The 20012-nt window shown below is 49.3% G+C and overlaps 11 protein-coding genes across 11 annotated transcripts; 6 read left to right on the top strand and 5 right to left on the bottom strand.

Moving 5' to 3' along the window:
* Window positions 1-1224: 1224 nt before the first annotated feature.
* ABOM_007600 (shikimate dehydrogenase family protein) lies at window positions 1225-2244 on the top strand (the record flags this gene model as incomplete). The annotated part of the gene is made up of 1 exon (XM_022534729.1): window positions 1225-2244. The coding sequence occupies one exon, from the start codon at window positions 1225-1227 to the stop codon at window positions 2242-2244; it is 1020 nt and encodes a 339-aa protein (XP_022387542.1).
* A 395-nt stretch (window positions 2245-2639) lies between these two features.
* Window positions 2640-3092, top strand: ABOM_007599 (type II 3-dehydroquinate dehydratase; the record flags this gene model as incomplete). Its single annotated transcript, XM_022534728.1, has 1 exon — window positions 2640-3092. The coding sequence occupies one exon, from the start codon at window positions 2640-2642 to the stop codon at window positions 3090-3092; it is 453 nt and encodes a 150-aa protein (XP_022387557.1).
* A 331-nt stretch (window positions 3093-3423) lies between these two features.
* On the bottom strand, window positions 3424-5724 carry ABOM_007598 (putative pentafunctional AROM polypeptide; the record flags this gene model as incomplete). Its single annotated transcript, XM_022534727.1, has 2 exons — window positions 3424-3621; window positions 3670-5724. The coding sequence occupies 2 exons, from the start codon at window positions 5722-5724 to the stop codon at window positions 3424-3426; spliced, it is 2253 nt and encodes a 750-aa protein (XP_022387556.1).
* Window positions 5725-5943: 219 nt separating this feature from the next.
* Window positions 5944-8058, top strand: ABOM_007597 (C6 transcription factor; the record flags this gene model as incomplete). Its single annotated transcript, XM_022534726.1, has 2 exons — window positions 5944-7907; window positions 7965-8058. 2 exons carry the CDS (start codon window positions 5944-5946, stop codon window positions 8056-8058), a joined length of 2058 nt encoding a protein of 685 aa, XP_022387551.1.
* A 76-nt stretch (window positions 8059-8134) lies between these two features.
* Window positions 8135-9139, bottom strand: ABOM_007596 (sugar phosphate isomerase/epimerase family protein; the record flags this gene model as incomplete). The annotated part of the gene is made up of 1 exon (XM_022534725.1): window positions 8135-9139. One exon carries the CDS (start codon window positions 9137-9139, stop codon window positions 8135-8137), a length of 1005 nt encoding a protein of 334 aa, XP_022387550.1.
* A 225-nt stretch (window positions 9140-9364) lies between these two features.
* ABOM_007595 (shikimate dehydrogenase family protein) lies at window positions 9365-10273 on the bottom strand (the record flags this gene model as incomplete). Its single annotated transcript, XM_022534724.1, has 1 exon — window positions 9365-10273. The coding sequence occupies one exon, from the start codon at window positions 10271-10273 to the stop codon at window positions 9365-9367; it is 909 nt and encodes a 302-aa protein (XP_022387549.1).
* Window positions 10274-10567: 294 nt separating this feature from the next.
* Window positions 10568-11310, top strand: ABOM_007594 (putative pathogenesis associated protein Pep2; the record flags this gene model as incomplete). The annotated part of the gene is made up of 2 exons (XM_022534723.1): window positions 10568-10927; window positions 10972-11310. 2 exons carry the CDS (start codon window positions 10568-10570, stop codon window positions 11308-11310), a joined length of 699 nt encoding a protein of 232 aa, XP_022387548.1.
* A 525-nt stretch (window positions 11311-11835) lies between these two features.
* ABOM_007593 (shikimate dehydrogenase family protein) lies at window positions 11836-12525 on the bottom strand (the record flags this gene model as incomplete). The annotated part of the gene is made up of 1 exon (XM_022534722.1): window positions 11836-12525. The coding sequence occupies one exon, from the start codon at window positions 12523-12525 to the stop codon at window positions 11836-11838; it is 690 nt and encodes a 229-aa protein (XP_022387555.1).
* A 1631-nt stretch (window positions 12526-14156) lies between these two features.
* On the top strand, window positions 14157-15044 carry ABOM_007592 (elongation factor 2 kinase; the record flags this gene model as incomplete). Its single annotated transcript, XM_022534721.1, has 1 exon — window positions 14157-15044. One exon carries the CDS (start codon window positions 14157-14159, stop codon window positions 15042-15044), a length of 888 nt encoding a protein of 295 aa, XP_022387554.1.
* Window positions 15045-15842: 798 nt separating this feature from the next.
* Window positions 15843-17149, bottom strand: ABOM_007591 (FAD-dependent oxidoreductase; the record flags this gene model as incomplete). Its single annotated transcript, XM_022534720.1, has 2 exons — window positions 15843-16553; window positions 16622-17149. 2 exons carry the CDS (start codon window positions 17147-17149, stop codon window positions 15843-15845), a joined length of 1239 nt encoding a protein of 412 aa, XP_022387553.1.
* Window positions 17150-17686: 537 nt separating this feature from the next.
* Window positions 17687-19934, top strand: ABOM_007590 (fungal specific transcription factor domain-containing protein; the record flags this gene model as incomplete). The annotated part of the gene is made up of 5 exons (XM_022534719.1): window positions 17687-17752; window positions 17803-18223; window positions 18280-18989; window positions 19050-19279; window positions 19337-19934. 5 exons carry the CDS (start codon window positions 17687-17689, stop codon window positions 19932-19934), a joined length of 2025 nt encoding a protein of 674 aa, XP_022387552.1.
* Window positions 19935-20012: the final 78 nt, after the last annotated feature.

The following is a 20012-nucleotide window of genomic DNA, read 5'->3' as shown; positions in this document are numbered from 1 at the left end:
TTTCAAGTGTAGAGACTATTTCCGTCAAAACAATTGAACTCATTATATTCGGTTTTGTTTTTTCTTCATTTTTCTTTGTTTTCTTCCCTTCTTTTCTTTGATGGGTGTGATATGCGGTGCCAAGGCAACTGCCCCGAAGGTTGCTACCAAAACAACAATTTAATCCATGAAACACGACACCATTAGAATGTACGTCGTAAAGAGGTCTTCATTCTATCCAATTCTCCAAGTATAATGAGGCTCAAATTGCAACTCTAATGGAGGGCTGGAATCCATGTTTCGGGTACGTTGAATGTAGTGAAAATTGCCCACTGTCTGATATATATAATGGACGACAGAGGTCATATGACTCGTGAATCTCTGAACCTTTCGAGAGCTTCAGACCTCAGCTCTTGAGCCATACTGGTCGAGGGCCTATCTTGGTCGCGCTCACAAACACCATCATCGCTCGAAGAGGACTGTGTAAGGCCTTTCTTGCTCTGGATGATGTACGAGATTTAGATCCACCATTTATTCTGGTTGGAAGCCTGACGGGGTTTACCCGAAGGCTTGGCATTTTCTCATTTTCAATTGGTTTGGACTCTCAAGACAGCCAATTGTTGCAACTTGCACGTATTCCTTAGTCTCGAGCCTCTGGAATTGTTGCCAGTGAAGACAGACGCAGTGTGGCTAATAACTGGATGTTTGGCTTAGCATGACCGTACCGAGAGGGATCTGGGGAACTTGACATACGGCCTCCTGTAAAGGCTGGATGAGCTGGCTATCACAGACATCCTAAGTGCGAATGGTTGATCATTCCATAGCGTAGTGGATCTAAGTCAATGCCAAATTGGATTGGAAGACAATAGATCATGCCTGATAGCACGACAGAAGCGATGACTTTTGGGGATACGTTGACGGATCCAACGGCCACCTTAAGCGGTTGACAAGCTCAATTGAGAGTCTTTGCATTGTGTCTCGTGACCCTTGAGCGAATAAAATGCATATTTTCACTGCTCTTTCCATAGGGGTAGAGAAACCAATGAAACGGCCGGGGATACCTGCCTTCGGCTAAATTCTTTGGCGACCAGATGCGCTCGGAATACTTGAAATAGAATATGCCATTCATACCTTCTACCCCCATACTAAGAATGGAAAGCAGTCAACGGCAGTTATACAAACTTGCTCACTCATGTAGCCAACTTACCTTCCACCAAGAAACCAAGAACCTCGACAGCCCCAATCATGAGCAAACATACCCCCAACACCAAAGCTATCCTGAGGGATTCCTACAAGTATGGCAGCTCATTCTTCATTACAGAGTCGCATAAAAACACACAAGTGTTCAAAATATACCTCTTGGGTTCCCCACTCAGAAACTCTCTGGCACCTCTCCTACACAATACCCTATTCTCCTTGTCAGGAGCAGCCTGCACATACGAAGCAATTGAAACAGACAACAACGTCAGGCTCTTAGAGCTACTCGCAAAGCCAGACTCTCTTGGTACGGCCGTGACCATGCCCCTCAAAGTCCGCTCCATGGACTCGGTGGACACGGTAACCGACGAGGCACGATCCATCGGTGCCATTAACACTGTCTTTATCCGGCGTGATGATGATGGCCGCCCACACCTGATCGGAACCAACACGGACTGCATTGGAGTGAAAGAATCATTTCTGCAGAACATTGACGCCGCAGATCTTGCTTTTGGCTCCACTCAACCTGGTCTAGTTATTGGGGGCGGGGGTGCATGTCGCTCTGCGGTTTACGCTCTTAATTTCTTTCTGGGAGTCAAAACAATATACCTCGTGAATAGATTCAAGGAGGAGGTAGGTGATATCATCGACTCATTCCGGCGAGTACCAAGTTTCACGGCGGAGCTTCGGTTTGTCGACACGATGGAATTCGCAGGAGAGCTCTGCAAACCGTACTTGGTGGTTGGTACCGTTCCTGACCGGGAACCCAAGACAGAGGCGGAGACTCTCACAAAGAGGATTGTGGAAACTTTGATGGGATGTGAGGCAGGTCTACTGAAGAACCAGGGAGTCGTGTTGGAAATGTGTTACCATCCTCGCGTGCAAACTTCCTTTTATCAGCTCGCGGAGAGAAATGGCTGGCGAGTCATTCCCGGGACCGAGGCGATGATTTGGCAGGGAATTGCACAGCATATTCTGTGGACCGAGAACGACCAAGTCTTTGATGAAGAATCTACGCTGTCTATTATACGCGGTGAAGTCAGGGATGCTCTGCTGCAGAGGGACTAGGCAAACCGTCCGGATTCATGGGTTTAGCAGGGGCGTATCCTGCATTTATACTAGATTGCATCTATATCTACGAATAGATCTTAACTGTAGGAACAACATTAGAACGAGCAAAACCTCTCTCAGTGCACAACTTTTGGGCGGCAGTATACACCTACCTCCTTGACTTTGTACCTATGCTAGTCATCCGTCAAAATACATGATACTGGAAATCGAAATAGCAAGGGGGCCTCCAAGTAACCCTCAGCGTGATTATCAACTCCATATTCCTATCGGCTCAATCAATATCCGACGGCTCAGTCCACAACCGTACTTTCAGCACCCAACACTCTATAATACACCCTACATCCTTGTCCATACCCCAAACTCAAAGCCAAACACCCTTTTCCAAATCCAAAATGCCCTCAATCCTCCTCCTGAACGGCCCAAACCTCAACCTCCTCGGCACCCGCGAACCCCACCTCTACGGAACAACAACCCTCAGTGACGTCGAAACAGCCGCCAAAGAGCTAGCAGCCAACTACGGCGCGGAAGTGGAATGTCTCCAATCCAACCATGAGGGTGTGCTGACTGACCGCATCCATGAAGCAAGAGGGAAAGTGCAGGCGGTCGTCATCAATCCGGGCGCCTTTACGCACACCAGTGTCGCGCTGCGGGATGCATTGCTTGGTGTTGGGCTTCCATTTATCGAGGTTCACATTACCAATGTTCATGCAAGGGAGACGTTTCGGCATCATAGCTATTTGTCGGATAAGGCGGCGGCTGTTATCATTGGGTTGGGGACTTTTGGGTACCAGGTTGCCGTGAAGCACGCGTTGGAGAATTTGGCGGGGTTGGGTGAGAGGAAGTGAGTTGTGTTTGTATAGTTGGGTATAGCTGGGGAGTTGAGTTTAGGGTTGGGAGGAACCCTTTGATGCTTGTATATATATGGTTTCATTCGAGTAGCATGAGGAACGGAGTAGTATATTGCTGTCTTTTGGTCCAGACGAGACTTACAATGGGTAGCTGCCAGATACACCGAAGTATATTAATAGAAGGTGTTCGTTCTGGAATTATTGATATCATATCTATCTAGTAAAGGCAAATCTCCAGACAAAAGCATGCGTATAATATCAGGTCAGCGTGAGAAGCACCGACACATCCAACTAATACATCACTGCCACCCGTATCCTCCTGTGATGATCAAACAGCCCTATCTCGAATCGACTGCTGAATGGCACGTCTCATGACATGAACTGGCGCTGGTCGATTTGTAAAGAGCTCGTACTGCGCGATACCCTGCTCGACTAGGACCGACAGGCCATCCACAATGATCCAACCTCGAGATATATGTTCCCTCATCGACTTTATTAGGCGCGTTTCCAGGGGGTCATAGGCAACCTATAGCTGTTAGTACAATATATTCTGCCAGTTAGCCAAAGTCCTCACCTCAACGAAGACGCCGCCAGTTTTGCTTTGTAACCATTGGTCGGGAATGCGCAAAGCACTTGATAATTCAATACCACACTTCTGCCCAGGAATACACGACACAATGATTGTTGGTTGGCGAAGGTGAGTTGGCCAGGGATCATCCGGTGATGAGAGTATGGTAAGGTGTAAAGGGGCCTTATTCTTCGATTCCACCCAGTTACGATAGTAGTCGACAAGTCGTCGAGCATTGGAAAAGGTTCGGTTGTAGACACATATGTGCCTCACACCAAGCTGGTAGCTCGCGTATATGGCAGCATGGGCCATGCCGCCCGCACCGATGATCAGGGCAGTTGATCCATCACGGATGGCATTTGCTGGGGAAAGGTGCTTATAGATGCAATCTTGGATTCCAAGATAGTCCGTGTTGTAGCCCTTGCGAATAGTTTTGCGTATTCCATTTGGTTGGTACTCATGATGCAGGACCACTGTATTCACAGCGTTGATGTCTAGGGCCTCTGGGCTTATCTCGTCTAGGTACGGAAGAACTTCGGTTTTGTAGGGAAGTGTTACAGCTACACCTCCATAGTTCTCGTCGTCCAAGATTTCGCGAATGTCAGATAGCCTCTCTCGTTCTGCTGTACCATATGTATATGGTAGTCCACACGCAGCGTAGGCGGCATTATGCATCGTCGGTGACAGTGTATGCGATAGCTGTTGCCCAAAAATGCCAAATATCTTCCTGCGACGTAGGAAACATGCTGACACGGCCATCTCCGCTTCCCGCAAGGTAACACCTGTCGATCCCATGGTGTCCAGCACTACCGGCGACAATGTTGGATTTAAGCAGACAGAGGTGCGCCCAAAGAGCCCCGTATCATATGCGATGGTGGGTATGAGAGGGTCTTTGGCGCCACTGTGTGGAAGAGATATACCGGGGAAAATGTCTCCGGGTGCTGTCGATTCGCCGGTTATTTGGACTGCATCGAAACCAATGCTTTGTGCTTTATCACGGAGGGTGAGAAGCTCGGGAAGTGATTCATTCCCCGCTAACGAATATTCCTGGTGATAGGTGGCTATGGCCTTGATATAACCTTTGGCAGCAACTACCTCCTGCGCCAGGTCATCCCCATGAGCTAAGGAGCAAGTGATAGCATCCGGTATGCTGCGTAAAGCAACCCCCAGGAGGTTGCGATAGCTTATTATATCTGGTAGAGAGAATGGAATGATGTCTACGATCACCAAGGCCCTCGAGTGCCTCCTAAGCATGGCCACCGCTTTTGCGACTGCTTCGGCTGGCCTTCTGCCCTGGAAATCCGAAAGCTGAACCTTCAGGTTTATTGCATCCGCCCCATTCTCAATTTCATAATAGGCTTCGAACTGTCCCTCTAAGCAAGCCATTGGCAGCTGTAAAGCATATGTGTACGACGCAGAGAAGGGATCCGCTGAATGACGAGTCCTCTGTTCACGGCCCCAGATGCGATGCAGAAACCTTACGAATGTCCTCTCTGTCTCTTTCAGCTTGAGATACGCAGGTAGTGCCGAACGAGTCTCATCGGTCGAGCCTTCTGTGACGTTGTAAAATTCCAGGTTGGAACAGGATTCAAAGAATGCATTTCCAGCCTCCCACATGCGCTCGAACTTGTCCTGGCTAGTAGCGATAAGCTGCTGCAAATCGCGTCGGTCTCGGCGGATGTAGAGCACTGGGTGACGAGAAGCGAACTCCTCCAACAGTACCTGCTGTTGTCTGCTTGCCAGCCAACCGAGTCCAACAACCACACATCCTTTCGGATGTTCAGTTAAAATCTCCTCGGTCACGTCTAGCTCAAGTTTGCGATATCGTTCCGACCCGTGCGTGGCAATGTAACCATGCGGAGGCATACCGTGCCTTTGCTGAAAAAAGGCGGCAAAGTCAACAAGCTGTCGGCGCAACGCCACAGCTGCCATGATTCCTAGGGTTTTCTTGCCCGCTCCAGGAAATCCGACCAGCACCAGGCTAGCATCCGAGCTATATCGTCGAGAAGACGATGGCAGTCCATTGTAGTGCGCATTGCTACTAGATGCTTGAAAGCTCATCATCGGTGCACGTATATTCAAAATGAATCACATTTTTGAATCCGTACAATGTGAGATCGTTTGGATCTTGATCGTTAAGAGTTTCGAATGCTCCATCGGTTAATTCCATAGCCGATCACGTGCGTCCATCGATATCCTCCTTGTTTGGATATACGACGATGACCTCAACTACTAGCGAGTATACCATGCTGGTGGTCTCAGTCCAGCATATTCACAGAGATGCCAAGATCTCATCCAAACAAGCGCCAGCGGATTAGTCGTGCTTGTGACCAGTGTCGTCGCCGTAAATCCAAATGCGACGGGGAACAACCAGAGTGTGCGATCTGCCGCCAGGCTGGCCGGCGATGTACGTACCAGGACAATGGTCGACGGCGCGGATTGCAAACCGGCTACGTCAAAGCCCTTGAGACAGTACTGGGAATCGTTTTCCAGCAGATTCCTGACAGTGAAAGCGCGGTTCAAAGCTTTCTTCGTGACCCTCAACATCACGGCGGCTTTTTCGCCACCGAATTCGCAGAAAAGTGTACGACGACATGGCGCAATTCCAAAGTAGCCAAAGGTGTGGGTCGCCTATTAGCACCTGAATCACAAGACGAAATATACGACCCTCTTGGTGATGATGATGATGACCACCAATGGGAGTCTTGCGATACACATAGTCCGGAGCGGGCGACCCTCACCCCAATGAATGTCCCGAATGCTGATACGGACCCTATCCTACCTTCTCCTCCACCACAGCCAGCTACATCCGATGACATTTTAAGTTTGCCATTCCCAGATGACGTGGCGGAGCTGGTGGACTTCTACTTTGTTCACATTCAATGTTGGTTCCCTATCCTCGACCGACGTGAGATCCTGAGGACTATGCACGGTGACACTTCTTCAAAGAATCATGACGCAGGCTACCCATTAGTCCTATGGGCCATTATTGCATATGTGCAACTGATGCGAGAAGGAGCAAGTTTGGAGGCTTGTTCCGAGCTGAAACATATAGAAACCTCCATACGCGTGCGCCTGATGCTGGATTTCAACAATCTAGAATTGAGCCACGTTCAGACCCTTCTCATTGTGGCTCTCCTGAATGTTGGACGTGGAAACCTAAATCAAGCCTGGGTGCTCATCGGTCAAGCTATGAGGGTTGCCGTTACCCTCCCTGAGACGGCAAGAAAACCGAGATACACGCACGTTTTTCAAGGTTGTGTGTTCCTTGATAACATGGTTTCTGCACTTCTCGAAAGGACTCCATGCCTTTCTTTAGAGGAACAGAGCGAAAGTCAACCCGTCGCGGAGGACGATCTGGAAGAATGGGAGACCTGGACAGCTCCTGGTCAAGCCTCGAGCCAAAAAACTACTCAGAAGGGACCATTGCGAGCCTTAAGCATGTTTAATCTGGCCCATCAACTCATGCAGTTACTGACCCAAGTCTTATACTGTCCACCACGACAAGAGGCTATACAGCAAACTGTCGCCAAGTTAAGGGACTGGCAAGCGATTCTTTCAACACGCTGCCCATATCCAGCGCGCCACTCACCTAACCCTCCATTGCTGAATTTACACCTCACGTCGGCCTTTGTGACGTTGTGCTTGGTGAGCAAATGTCACTTCGATGATGTGGCCATTACCGAAATGGCACTGCATGGACTACGAACGTGCCTCGATTTGCTTGATCATTATATTGAGATCACAAGCGAAACAAAATCCTCTCCACTTCTGTATTGGTTCTTTTTCCAGGCACAACGATGCTTACGCACAAGTTGTCTGATTAGCGGTTGTGGTGAAGAGGATGTGTTGCAAAAGCGTTGTGGCCAGCTCATGGGTAAACTGAAATTGGCCAGTCCCACGCGTTTCAACAGATCATATACAGGTCACACGCGACCAGGCTGGAATGTAGAGGACATGGGCCATCTGTTTCCTGGGATGCACACCTTGAATCATGCATTTACTTCGCACATACCGGCTAACATGACTGGCCATGCAACTGCCCCCATCATCAATACTACCAGCATTCGTGATCCTCCGAGCTACCCGATCTCGGGGCTCTCTGACACACCTGAATTGACAGTAGCACCTACCATTCCTACCCCAATTTCTCCCATTCGTCGACAAACGCCGCATCTACTAGATGAAACGGGAAACTTTGACGCTTTGTTTGAAGAGATGATTGCCTCCATTACGCCGATGAGGTATGCTTCAAGCTATCCAGGACCCTGGCAGTTCCAACCCACGCTAACAATTTACAGCCACGAACCTACATTTGCACATAACTTGGGCTTCCATGCTGGGAACCTGGTGACAGACTTTGTTGCCGAGCTGCAGCAACCAACGCACGATTGATGCTCATCTGTAATCCTTGATTATACGAATGCAACTAGGAAATACCGTCCACATAGTAGATACACAGCGAGTCAACCTAGAGATCCAGCTCTTCCGCCAGCCTCTTCCAAGCACTGATACCCCGTTGTGCATGTGTCTCCGGCACCGTTGAAGCCGGATCGGCCATCGACCTTGAAAACAGTTCCATTGATACCCACCCCTCAAAGCCAAGGCCTTTCAAGAATGCTTCAGCTACTTGTACTACTGGGAGATAACCGCCACGCTCTTGCTCATAGAGGAATAGTCTGGCGTTGCGACTCCAGCTCATTCGCGCTGGCTGTCCTTCGACGTAAAACGGATGACCCTCGATCAACGGCTGTTGCATTCTTTCTGCGTCGACAACCTGAACGTAAAACACCTTGTTCACATCGACCGTCCGAACAAGGTTCTCTAATGATGCGGCCAATGCTGCGTCTGCACCTGGTGTCTTACCAGAGACACTGGCAGGGTCAGCCCATACCCGTCCGGCGATGTTGAAGGTGTCCAGGCAACACCCGAAATTGGGCCGGTCCACGCGCCGAACCACCTCCCATAAACTCTCCCACGTTGAAATGAAAGTACCCCAGGCGAGATTCTCGTACGCAAACCGGACGACGGGCTCCTCTTTCAGTCCCAGGTCTGCGACTTCGATCATGTCGGAAACAATCAAATCCAGATCACCCGATATTCCGTCAGTTTGAAAGTTAGAAGGTATTTGGATGATATCGGTGCCCAGAATCTTGACTATGGCAAACCACAGCTTAAGACGCTCGATCTTTTCCCGGTGCTGGGCTCGATCCGTTAAGCCTTCATAAAACAAGAATGGTTGCATTCCAATCACTTTAAGGCCATGGTGGTCGCAGATTGCTCTCGTTTCTTGAGCGGCAGAAAGCAAGGTTGACTCATTAATGGGCCCTTTTTCTTTGGCAAGATATTCCAAATCTTCGTAGAATATTTCGACCCCTTTGAATCCTTCTTTGGCTGCCTGAGCAAGCTTCTCGGAGAGAGAATGTACCCAGGCTCTTCCCAAGGACATGGATGCGATTGCTGGTGCACATGGCATTTTGGCGTATCAACAGGGAGAAACAACAGCTAGTTACGTGCAGAAATATGTAATTAGTCCACAATTATAAATGAAATCGCAAAGAATGTATAGTATGATCCGAGCCACTGGCCCTGTACATATATTGGTTGGTAACGGCACTATTCTTAACCGAACTTGAAGAATCGGAAGAATGGCCGATCGTCTATCTACAACTGCATAATTACCAAAAGAAGGTTCCTCAATTTAGAAATTGATTGCCGGACTTTCCTTGGTTGCCTTGCGAAGCACGGTCCAGGCCTCATTCACAGGGATTCTATTACTTTCTTCCTCGCTGCACCATAGCCGATACTGCTCATGGATTTGGTGGCCAATGATCTCGGTTCCCTCAACGGTCCTCCAACCGTTTGCCTCCCCAGCTTGCAGAATCCGCGTATTTCGTGGCTTGAAGCACATATCGAGTAGAACGCCCTTCTCTTGAGGGGTTGACAAGAATGATCCAATGATTTGGTGAACCTGAAGCTCATCCGGGGTGCTGGGTTCGGCATCCGGAACAGTCCCCACGATGTAATACGGCGATGGAAGAGTAGTGACCTGCTCGACGTGTTCCACGTAAATGATTTCCAAGCTATCGCCATACACCTTTTTTGCTTCGTCTAAGAGGACCTTGACTTCATCGTGGTCCCTATTCACGAGATAGATCTGATGACATTCTAGTTGGTCGTGCAAGGTGAATATTGCCGCCCGCGCAGCTCCTCCAGCCCCAATGAGCACCGCCGGCTTTCCCCTGCCTGCTGCGCTTGCTCCCAGCAAACATCCCTTAATTCCTCGCCAGTCTGTATTGGTACCTCTTAATTTTCCTTCAGACGTCCGGTATACATTGTTGCACGCTCCCAGCCGGATAGCGTATTCGTCTAGACCGTCCAGGTGGTCCATGATGGTGCGCTTGTAAGGCATAGTCACCACTCCACCAGCGAAGTCAGATCGTCGAAACAGTTGCACAGCATCTTCAACTGTCGGACACTCTTTCGCCAGAAATGTCCAGTCATGGCCTAGTGCGTTTGCGATGTAGTTGTGCATGGGCGGAGCGATAGAGTGGGTCACTCCAACACCAACGAGGTATGCATAGGCACGGGGATCTGTTTCTGAAGGCATTGTGAAAGATGCAAATGAAGCAATGCTGAACCGATAGAGGCAATGATTCCTGTGCAGGGTAATGTGTGCTGTGGTAGATGCTACCATATCTTCTTATGCATAATACATCGGCTGTGTATACATCCGATCCGGATGGGATTTAGCCGACTACCAGACATCGATGCGTCTTGGTCCCCAGAAGTATGGTTCCGCACGTGTAATCATTTATTATTGTCTCTTTGCGTTGACCCCCTTGCTTCTCTAGAATTCGAACAAAGCCTCACCTACTATTCCCCGAACATATCTCGCTTCAAAATGCCCGACCTTCATTCTCTTCCTGCTGGCACACGGCCAGAAAATGCCATCCGCAACAACGGGCCACCCCAGCTGGCCCTGGAGCGCTATATGCTCCGCGAGCTGGCAGAGGGATGGCCATGCTATCGCGACGCCTGCGAATGGGAAAACCTACGCTCCATCTTCCACCCCGAGGCACACATCTACACAACGTGGACCGGGTTAACCCACCATCTAAAGTTCATCGAAGCCTCCCAAGCCGGAATGGACAAGAGAGCCTTCATCATGCACCGAATCCATGGAAGCACAACCGATATCGACCCGAATGCCACCCGTGCCGTAACAAAGATGAAGGCAACCATCACGCAGCGGTTTAGCGGTGTCAGCTGTGTATCCGGCGGGGCATGCGAGGCTGATGCGGAAAGCGACTGTCGGTTTATTTTTTCTGGGAAAAGATGGCGGATCCTGCCTATCCTGATCTGCAGGGACAGTGGCGGGCTCGGTTTGTCCGGCACTGGTATGAGAAGGATAAGTTGATTCCTGTTAATCCGGGACGTGTCCCGGTTCTGGACGAGGAGAGGCTGCAGAAGTACCCTCCTGGGTATAGGTATTTGGCTTATATGCAGGAGGAAACAATGGGGGTGAAGGTACTCTTGGATTTGCCTGGTCACCGCAGGGAAGGGTCGACTATTAACGGGCAAAAGCATGACTTGCTGTACTTCCAGGCCCGGGATTGGATGGAGGGAAAGGAGGTCGACTGGTAAATGTACGTCGTGTGCTGTTAGGTTTGGTAGAGATCTAAGGGATTTGGGCTTTCATCATATATCTTTCCATAGCAGTAAATGACTATTGTCGACGGGGGTCATCTTGAACTCTAGCTCATTCAGTATAGGTTTGTATCTCCCAACAGCGTGTAGTTGAGATATAAAATGGGTACATGGCTGTAACCCACACTATGCGTCATGTCTGACAGAAGATCAAGGAGACACGCGAGCCCACAATAGAAAGCTGTCAACATTACTCGCTAAATTCACATCATCCTTCTACCTATTCATATGGGAATTCAATCCACACATCTATTGCAATGTCCTAGTTGCATCTCTGCTACAATGACGAGGTCACTCCGGCCTTGCTTCCTGTCGCAGCCTCAACAGCATTCCTCATAACGGCCTCCGGTGCATCCAACCCCGTCCACAAGCGAAACTGCTCAAACCCTTGTCGAAGAAGTACCTCTACCCCATCGGCTGTAATCCATCTGGGGTTCTCCCTCGCTACAGCCAGCAAGTTCGTCACTCTTGCTTATACGCCATCTCAATGCAGAGACCCTTCTCATTTCCAAACAAGCCCTTGAATGCATCCTGCGACATAGCGTCCCCGGGAACAGTCCCAATAATCACATCCGGAGCCTCGGGCAGCACTGATGGAAACTCGACCGGTATAACTGGGCATAGATCCTCGAAATCCCGCGCAATTTGCTCCGCCTTAGCCAGCGTCCGATTACCAACATAAATCCGCTCAATTCCAGCTTGAGCCATCGCATAAACACCGGCCCTCGCTGCGCCTCCAGCCCCAATGACCAGTCCAACTTGCTTGCCCTCCCCAGTGGCATGCTCCTTGATCAGGGAATAAAGACCTGACCAATCTGTGTTATCGCCATGAATTTGACGTTTCGATGTTCCGTCTTCAGTGTCAATGAACCGAGCAATGAGGGTATTAATTGCTCCAAGCCGAGTTGCAGAATCAGCGACCTGGGCACAGAACTCCCCGGCGCTCAGCTTATGGGGCATTGTCACACTAGAGCCGCCGAAGGCTGGGTCTTCGATTAAGGGCTTGACGTCTTGAAGACTGTTACATTCTTTGATGTCGTATCGGTGTGGGAGGCCGTAGTGCGCGAAGGCGGCATTGTGGATTGTGGGTGAGAGGCTCTGGGATATTCCCTGGCCGAAGATGTGGTAGTGCTGTGCCGTTGTGGTAGGCATTTTGTTCTGTGAGTAGCAATTGCTGTTGTATTACAGAGATGAACGAGACACTTTATCATTGCCTATCCGTGAGCCCATTTATCTATCGGATAAATTATGCGTTGATTTCCATGTTCGTACATTTTCGGCTATATCTATAGCCTAGCGTTCGACAACGGTATCCGGCCCGGGCCAGACCAAATACTTCGTGAAATTTATACGGTTGACGGACACGTACCTTAACGGGTGCGGAAATATTGCCGACAGGGGCGAATGCCCTTCTAGGTGGATTAAACAACACTGAGGGCTTTGTTTGCCTGGCCGTAAATCTGTATGCCATCATGCGAACCGAATAGATTCTAGAACCCCAGCCTTCGTCTGTCCTCGATCTAGAACCACTCCTGCTGCGGTACCTCATACTACAACACATTCTTAATGAGTGGCTACAATTCTACCGTAGTATTCTATATAAGATGGGAGAATAATTGGTTATTTACAAAAGGAGCCCAGAGGTAGTTTCGTATTACAGCCACAATAAAATTATCTCACAGGAACCTGTTCCGTTTGCTGCCGACTAGATACAACGATGACCGTAGGAGCAAACATAGCAACTGGTGTAATGCTGGCATTTGCCTGGAACCCCAGGGTAGACACAGAACGGATTGCCACATCTGCGGGCCGCTTCAAAGACTTTAATACATCATTTTCCGACAAGCCGTTCTTGGCTAAGAGATTTCCGAAAAGCTCCAAGGACTTCATTCGTTCGTCAATTGCTTTTGCTAAGATGGTCACCGATGTAAGCCAATATCGCACCCTTAGGCTTTGTTGATGGTGTAGCCTCCGTCCACTGTCTCGAGATCGACATCTGGATGAGAGGCAGTAAATTCTCGAAAGTCGGTTTCAGTGTTCAGGACTGTTGCACCTTCAGGGAGAGGAGTGTTAAAGCGAGTGGTGATTGCGTAAGTCGTAATGACTACGCTGAGAAGAACCAGCTTGCGGATGACAACAGAGAACATTTCAAGAGGTAAGACAAGTAGGGGGGAAAGAATGATGAGTGATATACTGGCTTTGTTCCGCGAAACACAGCGACTTGAATAACCGCGCAGTTCTCTGATAATTATCTCCCCTGGAAGACCCAACAGCCTTCCGGTTGGCTACATTTTAACTCGTCTGATAAGATTGATTCGTTGATCACAATCCGTATCGTTGCCTATAATCAATTGATATTAAATAACCTTAGTATAGTATTATTATGATATGACACTCTACAGCAATATATTCCATACAGTACAGCGCTATGAAATCAGTGCGTGGTTTAAAGTACACTGCCTGATCTGAAATTCGGAAATGATATTTCGATGTTTACTTCACTACATCTATACTTTAAGAAAATTTCAATCTGGGGTTCAAATGAAAATATCAACTCAATTCACTAGTAGTGCTTGGGCTCGTCACTGGTCTTTGCACTGTTTGTCCATCGCTTGCCTAGATACATGCAGGCTATTTCCCCACACACATCTCATAAGTGACACTGCTTTCTATTTCCCCTCACGCTTGGAAATTGGAGCTCTGCTTAGATAGCACCAACCTCACCATATTGCTGTCTCTATCATTCTCTCCTTCATCTATCGTTCCTGCCGCCCGACCCCACCATGCATCGCACATGTGCTGCTTGTGGTCGCAGTCTCCCTCAGTCATCCTACACGGCCAACCAGTACTCTAAGCCTCCTGGAGTCTCTCGATGTGCGACCTGCGTCCATGGACATCGCGGTGATCCCGTATCGGCAGGACAATCCAACAGCGGTAGATACAATAATTCCAGCAGGGGCTCCATCCCAATCTCCGCTTTGGAGAATCCCTTTGCTCAAGGTGCTTTCCGCTGGGTGGCCAAGGGGAACTACACGTCGGGTTCTCGCGAGGGCCAAGCATGTGTTGTTAAGTGGTTCAAGACTGGGGCAGTCTTCTCAGATGATTATTTCACTCTCGATATCAAAGCTGTCGACAAGGCCTTGGAGCTTGTCAATAGGTTCAATGATTTAAATATCATAGACAAAGTTGTCAAAATCAACGTGCCGGAAGTATGGTGCTTCACCGACGACAGCAGCGACGACTGGGCAGGACAGAAACATCTGTGTGAGCCTTTTATCCAAAACTACCAGAAGTTTAATAGCAACACCGGATGGAATGATGACTCTAGGGCATGGGGAGAGGTCATGCAAGCCCTAAGCCACTTTAGCTACCACATCACGGGCGGAAACTATGTTCTATGCGATCTCCAAGGCGGTATTTACCAGCACGAACTTGTCCTGTCAGACCCCGTCATCCTATCCCGGACTCGCGAGTACGGGGTCACTGATCTTGGTCCCGACGGTATTAGCTCGTTCTTCAGTCAGCATGCTTGCAACGACTTCTGTCGCCCAAACTGGACTCAACCCGCTAACCCGGTGCAAAGGTTTCGCCCAGTTCCTGGCACCACGATGATCAGACGTACGGTCCCCACAGGATATTCCCGGCCTGGACAAACAAGGTTTTTTGGCTAGCGTGTCTTGTCGTAGCCGATGGGTCGGAGGACTAGATCGTTTGGTCTGAAAGGGGAATATCGCTGAGTGGGTGGTGTGATGAGGAAGCTTACCCAAGGTCTTCGGGTCATCGACACACTGATGTGGTAGACAGTGAATCTGTTATAAAGGGCGGTGGCGTATAGGAGAGGTGTACCGGGATGATGCAAAGGGCACTTTTTAAATGCTCTAGAAGATGGAACAGCCAGTACGACCTGCATGGCGGACTGTTGATGCAAGAAAGAATGCCAGTCAAACTCTACCTAGCATTATACGCCTCCGTCTTCCCGGGTTACAAAGCTAGTCTCGTCAAGTTCGCAGGAATCTTCCGTCACTGTTACTATGTGCAAAGAGGAAAGCTAGCATGGTGCCTCAATGTTCGTCATTCAAGTGTTTAAGTATTTCCGTTTATCTTGAAGAGTTCTCAACGGTTGAAATGGATATAGTGTCTTGAGAATAGATATAGTCTTATTGGCCTACAGTTTTAGGTTGGAAAGATAAATACGACCTTGCTGTATTGATAGGGATAACTCAAGGCTCCAACATGCCCTTGAAAGGAGGAAAGAAAGGTCGATAGTGGTGACAGCAACACCCGGATATACTCTATACGCCATCTTATGTGGAGTCCATTCCTCACAAAGCCATCGTTGATTCATAGGCATCTAGAGCTAAGGCCACATCTATTTGAGGCGACTTCTATGCTAATAATGATCTTGATAGAGATATATTTTCTGTTCTATTTACCTACTCCTATTTCACTTGTCAACACTCTCTAGTTGTTCAGTCTAACTGAGCAATTTGGGAAACCAACGCAGCAGCGTTCTGGGCAAAGAGCATGATCTCGCTCTTCGTACTACACCGAATCAGGTCCCGACCGCGCAGAAACATGTCTTCTTCATACGCGGTCAGGGCCCTTTCCAACGCAGTATCTTCCATATTGACAAGGCTCACATCGCCATCGCATTGCTCGATAATATGGTCGGCTAGCACAACTGCATCGTACATGCTGCAGTTAACGCCTTCGCCAGCGAAAGGGGTCGAAAGGTGCGCCGCATCCCCCAGTAATGTTACGCCAGGAGCCACGGTGCGGGCCCAACCAACTGACCCAGGTTCCATGCGGTACAACGGCCAAGCACGGAACGGGCCCTCAGCAGTCTCGACCAGAGCTTTGAGTTTCGGTGCCCATGTGGCGTAGATATCGTTGGACGACAAGAGGAGCTGTCGGATAACCTCAGTTTTGCTAGTGGTGTCGGTATCAGTGATAGTACTGCGTTGACGGTGGTGGTAAAAGTCTTCAGGTACAGGTAACCCAAAGTACACGCGATAAGTGCCATTGGAGACCTGCTGCACTGCCATCTTGACCCCGTTGCCCAAGGCTGCCATGTTTCCCGGGCCCGCCATCTCGGTAGCTATCGTGTAGCTGGGATTGCTATGCGACAGGCTCCCTTCGATGAACATTTTTCCTGAGTATACCGGCTTTGCTGAGGTGAACTAAGCGGCAAATGGTTAGTGATTGCCACCTATTTGATCAAAGATTGAGGGATATCCTGTCAACGTACCAGAGGGCGCACCTTACTCCAAGCCCCATCAGCACCAATAATAAGCCGAAACCCGGTCGCCGAAGTGCCATTAGCAAAGTGAATAACACAGCCGTTATCACCAGACGCGATGCGGCCATCTGCCTTCCTCTCAACGGTCCTGACAGCATGATCCCAACGGATCTTATGCGCGGGCAGCGAGCCGAGAAGAAGCTGGCGCAGCTGGAGACGGTCAATCTCAGGGGCATCATGACCCTCGCCCATTTGGCCAATTGTTTTCCCCGTTGAGTCGACGATACGCAAGCCAGATGCCTCCCAGCGGGCGAGATCCTTGCTGAACTTGTCAAATAGGCCGGCACGCTTCAGGGCCAGCTGCCCAGAAGGCCCATGCAAATCAAGAGTTCCTCCTTGCTGCCAGGGGCCTGATGTAGCCGAATCATCGCGCTCGTAGATAATATAGTCAGTGATGCCACCCAATTCTAAGAGCCGTGCGAATACGAGGCCACTTGGCCCCGCTCCGATTATTGCGATGGAAGGTTGCGATACCATTGTTGCGAACTATGTTGATGCTCAGCTGGTGAAGTCCAAACACTTGAGTAGGAAAATCCGTAAAAGATACACCGAGTATTTAGAATTCGATGATCTGACTTGTTTTATATTGTGCCGTACAGTCGATGTCGGCATTGTCCGGCTCGCATCCATCTGATTGGTTGAACTCGGATACCCTCCGACGGTAGCCAGTCAACAACCAACCTCATGTACATTTCCTGCAGGCTTGCATGTTCTACTACTTGAGTTCATCCTATACAGCAAACCACTCTGTCACATCGGCTGCACCGGAACCCTTCCGGATGCCCCTCAACAATGGAAGTTAGTAGATCGTCGCAGATATTCGCTCGATACGCGGTAAGGAAAAGGGAAAACTCCCGACGATAGCTATCACCACTGATCAGCCCCTGCACAGTGTGACTATTGTCGACAAAAAAACTGAAGTATACTCCATCTACCTATCGACGTAGCAAGAGATGCTGAGCTGATCTTTCTAAGATGCTCCCGCGAGCTTCCTAAATGCAACAGCTGCAAGCCATGGCCCGGGAGCTGTCACTACTCGAGGGAGGTGCCGTCTGCTTCCCAGCCGGGTATCAATCGCGTGTGAGATCAACTCCAAATCCATCGGACCTGAACACTGTGATTCAACTAAGTCTCCAAGAAGGCCAGAGGCACATGCGACCCTCGAAACTCGACTGCGGCACCTGGAGCTCACAGTACAACGTTTAACTAACTCTGTCGACCACGCTTTGCAAGTTATTCTTTCGGCACCTCCGAGATCGACTAACGATCAAAGGCCAACTGAACCAAGTCACTCAGTGGCAGCTGCAACAAACGATTCTAATTCCGACCTATACATAGGGCCCTCACATTCCTTTACTTTCTTACGAGAGACACCAGCTAACATCGATGCGATCCCTCGACCATCATGTGATGAGACTCGTCAGAGCGCCCACTCAGAGCTTCAATATCTCTCTAATAGCCTGGGCTCAGCACAAGTAGATCAAGGTGTCACGGAAGACCCTCTGCACTTTTACATTCCCTCGCGGCCGGTGGGATACCACTTGATAAGCAGTAAGCTGTTCAACTGGGCTTCTCATATTAGAGCTGATCTGTCGTTCATCGAATAGAATTTTGGGAGATTGCTGAGGTCGGCGAACCATTCTTTTCTGCTCCAACTGAGGAGATGGTCCGGCAGATCGTTTTCGAGCCGCACAACGTTCGGGAAAAGGCATGGGTTGTCTACTTCAACTACGTATTACTGTCCGATATATCAGCTCGGGATGACGATAGTGACGAGACAAGAAAGCTGCGGCGTAATGTACAGCTGGCGCTTAATGACAGTCGTATTTTCCTTGAACCACGTGAAGCTAATGTACAGGCGCTGACTATCTTGGCCGCACATGGTGAGGACTATGCTGCGCCCAACCTGTCGTGGATGCTACTGGGACACGCCTGCCGGCAGGCCGAGGCTCTAGGATTGCACGCATTGGGTCACCGTTCTGCTGAGTGGAGACAAAAGCAACTTTGCCTTTTTTGGCTTCTTTTTGTCATGGATAAATCGTGTTCTCTTGCATTTGGTCGCCCTGCGTTTCTTCCGACAGCCGTGTATCAGGATGTACCGTTGCCAGATGACAATATTCTGCTCAGGTTCCACGTTCGTGATAGCGAGGAAAATGCACAAAAGGCTTCCATGTTCGGTGCCCAGCTTCTCAAGAGCTCGATGGAACTTTCGAAATTAATAGGACTTGTCTTGGACGTCCTAGCGACAGATGTTTCTTCACCTGCAAAGAGGGAGATTCGGTGTAAACTGGATGAATGGTATCAACACACAAACCAGGTCAGTAATTCAGCATTGATCAAAGCATTCAAAACTTGAAAATTCTTACCTTCGTGCTAGGTTCTTACAGAAACTATGAACGCTGAACGTGTCTCAGCAAATGCAAATCACCGCAAGGAGATGGCTTTGGGGATTAACAGCATCAAGTTTCACTACCTGCACATTCTTGTCATCCTGCTAAAGGGGAATGAATCAGACTCGACTCTGCGACTGTCATCTGCCCGGGATGCTATCTCTCTCTTGAGTTCCATAGTGTCAAATTGGAGTTCGATATACAATGGAGTGGTTTGGTATGAAAAGTATCCCTTTCACCGTGCTAAGCCCGTGTGTTAATACGATTGGTTCAGGCAGCTCCTGTATTATCCTTTCACACCTTTCTTTGTAATATTTGAAAATATCGTTCATCACACTTGCTGGACACCGGCAGTTGAACAGGACCTGCAGCTGCTATCTACGACTGTAACCTATTACGCGGAAATGCGATCCCAGATGCGTCTACTGGCGACTATTTGCGCCAGATTACAGCGCGTCGCCGCCGTTTTCCTTCAGCTGGCACAAACTCACGTCCGCCAGAACGCGTCCGCCCCAACAGCGGACTACATGGCAACATCCACAGAAGGCCACAGCATATCACCATCAGGGGAATGCAATATGTCTGGCTACAGTGACCGAACAATGAACGAGTTTGCCTCCAGGCACGCTGAGGGTAGCGAGACTCAGCCAAAAGTCGACATGAGGGAGCCGGACATCGCTAGTTACCTGGAATGGCTTCCTGCTGATCTGACTCTCACATGGCCTATGGCTGATTTTGGTCGTCAGAACCTGGCCAGTCTTCACTCTGGTGTCAGTGACAGAGACACTTCCCGTAATCCGCCCCGGAAGGCATTTGACAGTATGTTTGATTGGTTCTCGTGGGACACCTATTACGCAGGCGTGGAGGAGTGAATATGCTTTACATGAACAGACACTACCTAATCTGCGAAGGAATTGAGTAGTCAAGATTATATTAGAGGCTAATATCAT

The sequence above is a fragment of the Aspergillus bombycis genome (assembly GCF_001792695.1).
Source record: "Aspergillus bombycis strain NRRL26010 chromosome Unknown contig00064, whole genome shotgun sequence".
In the NCBI taxonomy this organism is placed as follows: domain Eukaryota; kingdom Fungi; phylum Ascomycota; class Eurotiomycetes; order Eurotiales; family Aspergillaceae; genus Aspergillus; species Aspergillus bombycis.
This window is presented reverse-complemented; position numbering and strand designations above follow the sequence as displayed.